At 35.5% G+C, this 5,459-nt stretch overlaps 1 protein-coding gene across 4 annotated transcripts; it reads right to left on the bottom strand.

The window, feature by feature from the left end:
- Positions 1-1,970: 1,970 nt before the first annotated feature.
- LOC118490114 lies at positions 1,971-5,167 on the bottom strand. 4 transcript variants are annotated; one of them, XR_004888173.1, is made up of 4 exons: positions 4,859-5,167; positions 4,691-4,755; positions 4,521-4,587; positions 1,971-2,691 (listed from the first exon to the last, which is right to left on the bottom strand). XR_004888173.1 is itself a non-coding variant. In XM_035987335.1 (3 exons), exon 3 carries the CDS (start codon positions 2,689-2,691, stop codon positions 2,122-2,124), a length of 570 nt encoding a protein of 189 aa, XP_035843228.1. In that variant the 5' UTR covers positions 4,691-4,755; positions 4,859-5,097; the 3' UTR covers positions 1,971-2,121. The 4 variants fall into 4 exon arrangements, 3 of the variants coding, with proteins under 3 accessions (XP_035843228.1, XP_035843230.1, XP_035843229.1); XM_035987335.1 differs by lacking the exon at positions 4,521-4,587 and having other exon boundaries at positions 4,859-5,097; XM_035987337.1 differs by lacking the exon at positions 4,691-4,755 and having other exon boundaries at positions 4,859-5,095.
- Between the last annotated feature and the right edge of the window lie 292 nt (positions 5,168-5,459).

The raw sequence follows: 5,459 nt of genomic DNA, 5'->3' as shown, positions 1-5,459 counted from the left end.
CTAAGTGATTTCGTTGATTTGTTTGTACAGTGAACACTAATAAGTTAAGGATGTTAACTCTGTTAAATGGTTAACCTTGTTAAGTATGGACGGTGTTAAGTATGTCAAGTATGATATGCATGCTAACTGGGTTATGTTAACCATGTTATGTATGATAAGCTCATTATGCATGATAACTCTGTTATGACTCAGTGATTATGTTAAGTGTGTTAACTCAACTATGTTGGTTCTATTAATCCTGATTAATGTTGTTAACACAGATAAGTTTACCAGGACTTTTAATGAATAACTAGGTTAAAATAAACTAAGGAAGCTTATAATGTAAAGCTGGAATTTGCATGTATTGATTAATTGCTTACGTGTTGCATGATGCTCACTGTCAAACACACCTTGTGACATAGAGTGTATGTGAAACCTTACAAACATGTACTGATTATGTATACGTGCATAACTATAGGACTTGACTGATTTCTTGTGAGCATATAGTTTAGCATACCGAGCAAACCAAGGTGAGTTCACACTCTTACCAAGGCATGGGATTCCCGGGGTTGGGAATGGGATTGAATGATACTTGTACTTTTATCGCTACTGGAATACGTACTACTGTCCTAGTTAGGGGAAGGACACCTATAGATACAACTAGACTAGTAACCCATGGGAAGCCCCCACTAACCTTCGCAAACATGTCTGGGAAGCCGCGATACGAACACTAATCTTCGCAAACATGTCTGTGAGACCGCGATACGAATACTAATCTTCGCAAACATGTCTGGGAGACCGCGATACAAATACAAATACACTAGTCTAGGATACATGGGAAACCCCCACTAAGCTTCGCAAACATGTCTGGGAGACCGCGATACGAATTAATACGATACATGGTTTACAAAACGAACATATGGTTTACGAAACGAATACTATAACTAAACAACCAACTGTGAACTCGCTCAACTTTGTTGTTGACTCGTTGTTACATGCCTTGCAGGTCGTTAGGTACTCATGGAGCTTGCACTAGGAGGCGCAGTCGTTGTGGGATATGGATCGTGGATGCCATGTTAAACATTTATGACATTTCAAACTTATTACTTACATTGGGTTTACATTTATGCTTCCGCTAAACATTGAAACTATACTTATGTTTTGAACACCTTTCATATTGTTTGGTTGAATTACATTTACTGTTTACATTGTTCAATATGATTGGTGGCTTGATCCTGGTCATGTCACGCCTCCAGGCGGTGAGACTCCGCGTGTGGAATTTGGGGGTGTGACACATATATTTCTTAACAAACGAACATGAACAATCGTGTTTGTTCGGTTCGTTTGCAGCCCTAAGTAAACCCTTTCTTGTGCTATCAATACGAACTGACAGTCTCCGTAGATTTAGGGTGATCAGTGGTGCGATTCAAGTTGTGCTAACTTCAGATTTGGTAATCTCTACTGCTACACACTCACAATAAAATATAGTGGTTGTATATGAACCTCTAAATATAGAAATGCTCTTTAGTATCTATAAAGCTTTCACTATATAAAGATTTTAATATAGTGACGTTGTTATCATTTTTTTCCGTATATTATATAAAATATAAAATGTATTAATTGTCTAACGTGAATGCTCTCAAAACTCGCAATTTACGGTTTTTGTCTAATAAATCATCAATGACCCGACACGTGTCCTTTCTCATTGGCTAAACTATATTCGGACTTGAAAGACTTTTGTGTATCTTCATTTATTTATGCTGTTTCATGTAGGCACGCAACGCAAGTGGATGACTGATGTCATTATACATATTGATTTAATATTTATGAGTATAATGATTATGTTTTAAAACGCTAATTATGAGTATATACTTCATAACCTAAATTTGGATAATAAATTATGTTTTAAAACGCTAATTATTAGACTAACTGTGTGATTTACTTTCATATTTTATAAAAAAAATTAATATACTATATTTGATCAAAAACTATATAATAAACGACATATATATAGAAAAATAGTACCCAAAAACTTTTGATATCAGTAACTTTGTTTATACCAGCATGAGCTAAACAATAAGATCGGTATCTACTTGCATTATCTGTACAAAAAGACCGAATCCACGAGTAATACGAGCCCAATCAAGATTCTTCTACCGCCCCGTTTCTTCCTTTACCCACACGCGTTGCAATCACACTTTGACTTTGACTTTGACTTTTAACACGGGTGTTGTTGACCGCGTTATTCGACTCTTTCCCAATAAACTTGTCACGAACATGTTGGGGAATTCCATTCTCATCAGGAAAACTAATGTTTGACTTTTTCATGGTCAAAGATTCTTCTTGTAAAAGGGTATTCTGGTCATTTCCTTCTTTTGAAGAGCCCGTATTGGTATGAAACTCTACGGACTCGATTTCTTTGGAGTATTGTGGAATCTCGCCCTCTTCACCCGGGTTTGTCACATCTTCTAAAGTCAAACCCGAGTGAGGGTTAACGGTTGACTTTGACAATCCCGCACTCCCCTTTCGGCCCATAAAGTTGGAGAGACGGTCGTTGCTGAGTTGGCTCCCGGCCCCAACTTCGCCAGTTGGCTGTCGGATTTGGTAGAGTAACCACAGGCTGAAGGCTGCAAATAGTGCAAATTGAAGCATGTGCTTAGCCATGAATCCCTTGGGTCTATTGCTTCTTGGAGTAGTTGATTGGTAGTTCATCTGTGGGCAAATAGGTAATTTTAGCTTTATTGTTTCCAAAAAGAAACTATATAGAAACAAGGGCATTACGGTCCGCCCAGGACTGACTGCTGACTAAGGTTTCAAGAAATGACAAATCAAACCAGCCGGTTTTCACCATTCGGTGTTTTAACAGTTTAGTTTTGACGGTTTTAACCTATTGTTTTTTTTTTTTGTTCAAAAACATTGGTTTGTGTTTAAATGATAAAGACGGTGCATGACTATAATACATATAGATATAGGCAAAAGATCAAATACAAATAATCTTAACATACTAAACATACAAATTGAAGGAAAACCCAAAAAGACAAGGTGACATTTTTGTAATTACCACCAACTATCAAAGTTACAACAAAAAATACCTAAAAAAACACAAATTTTTTTTTAACATTTTTTATTAAAAAATCGCTACATTTCGTTAGCAAAAAAAAAAAAAAAAAAAATTTTTTTTTTTTGCTGCTACTAAAAGTAGCGATTTTTTAATAAAAAATATTAAAAAAATAAAATAAAATAATTTGTGTGTTTTTTTTTATTTTTTTAGGTTTTTTTGGGGGTTTAGTTTTTAGCATTTTAGCTTGGGTGGGGGGTGGGGGGGGGGGGTTAGGTTTTTTTTAGGTTTTTGAGGGTGGGGGTGGGGGGGTTAGGTTTTTTTAGGTTTTTGGGGGTTGGGGGGGGGGGTTAGGTTTTTTTTTAGGTTTTTTTAGGTTTTTGGGGGGTGTGGGGGGGGGGGGGGGTGGGTTAGGTTTTTGGGGGGGTGGGGGGTAGGTTTTTTTTAGGTTTTTGGGGGGTGGGGGGGGGGTTAGGATTTTTTTGGGGGTGGGGGGAGTGGTTAGGTTTTTTAGGTATATTTGTAGAGTAACTTTGATAGTTATTGATAATTACAAAAATGCCACCTTGTCTTTTTGAGTTTTCCTTCAATTTGTATGTTTAGTATGTTAAGATTATTTGTACAAGAACTTTACCCTATAGATATAACTATATATTCTAAAAATAAAAGAAATATATGTATTAAAGAATAAAGGTTAAACGGAGGTTTCAAACCAGACTGAATCATTACAATGTGAAAAGCCGAACTAAGGATCAAACCATGGGCGCAACTTAAGTAGGGCGGGAGGGGGTGGCCGACCCCCGAACTTTTCGCTCAGTAGTGGAGAGTATGTAGTGTACATATAGAAATTTTTGGGTATGTACGTTTTCGACCCCCCGGTTTTATAGAAACTTTTAGGTTCGGTGACTTTCGCCACGTGGTCGGTCTCAAGCTTCGCCACTGGATCAAACCATTTGGATCTCAAAGCACCAAAACAGGTGACTTGCTTTGGTTTGAACGGTTCGATCAATTTCAATAATTCTTTAACAACATAAGTACTATACATCACGAAACGATTTTAAGCAAAATGACAAAAATACCCTTGTAATGTTTTGACCAAAAAAACACATGATCAACATGAATCACAAAAGTGGAAACAAAACTATGAAAACAGAGATTCATGTTCATGTTCATTTCATTTTATTGACTCTTTGAAGCAATTCACATCTTAAACTTGAATTTTTTTACAGTAAATTCATTTCTAAACGCTGTAAACAACGAAAACGGAAGGCGAAACAAGAACAAACAGATAATTCAACTAGAATCTTGATGAAATCAATCAAGAACCAAGAATCCAACCAAATTTCGCCCAAATTTCAACAATAAACCCTAAACAGAGTCTACCCACTAAAATTCAAACAAAACCCAACATAATAATCAAAGAATCTTCCAAAATCAGACCTTAAAAGTATTAAAAAAAAAGCCAAAATCAACAAAACTTTACCTCTAGAATACGAATCGAATCTGATCACACAGTTTCTTGATGAAACAGAGAAACTTGAAATTAAACCCTTAACAGAGTAAGTTATATAAACATCACATACCCAGTAAAATTAAAACAAAACCCAACAAAAAGATCAAAGAATCTTGAAAATTAAACGTTAAAAAGTTTACCTTTGGAATACGAATCGAATCTGATCACACAGTTTCTTGATGAAACAGAGACTTGAAATTGAACCCTAAACAGAGTAAGTTATATAAACATCACATACCCAGTAAAATTAAAACAAAACCCAACAAAAAGATCAAAGAATCTTGAAAATTAAACGTTAAAAAGTTTACCTTTGGAATACGAATCGAATTTTATCACACGGTTGCTTGATGAAACAGAGTGAAACAGAGGCTCTGTTTTAACTCCAAACCCTAATCGGAAAACAAATTTTTAATATGAATTCTTTTTGGGAAATTTGTTTGATTAACTTTCTTTCGGTTTTTCTAGTGTTTGAATTATAAGAGAAATATTATGAAATTGAGAGTTACAAGAAAATGGTTGAGTGGTGGTAGAAAAATATGGTTGGGAGGTCAGCAGTTAGCAACTTAAGATTGTGAAGTTACTAAAGTGCCCCTAAGTGGAGTTTGGGTAATGGGTGTGGTGGTGGGGTAGATATGGAAATGTGTGGAGGGTGAATTGGGAATTTTGTAGAAGAATGTGACTGAAGAGTGCCGGCGGTGAAGGCTAAAAAGAGGGGTCATATATGTTGACTTTTCTTATTAGGTTGTAACTTTTGACTAAGAATTTAAAATTGGAAGTTTTTATTATTATTATTATTATTATTATTATTATTATTATTATTATTATTAATATCGTTATTATTATTATTAGTAGAGTAAACTACACTACAATTTGCGTCTGTGACGAAAGTGTCCGTTGCCATGTTGAGTT

The sequence above is a fragment of the Helianthus annuus genome, chromosome 3, assembly GCF_002127325.2.
Source record: "Helianthus annuus cultivar XRQ/B chromosome 3, HanXRQr2.0-SUNRISE, whole genome shotgun sequence".
In the NCBI taxonomy this organism is placed as follows: domain Eukaryota; kingdom Viridiplantae; phylum Streptophyta; class Magnoliopsida; order Asterales; family Asteraceae; genus Helianthus; species Helianthus annuus.
This window is presented reverse-complemented; position numbering and strand designations above follow the sequence as displayed.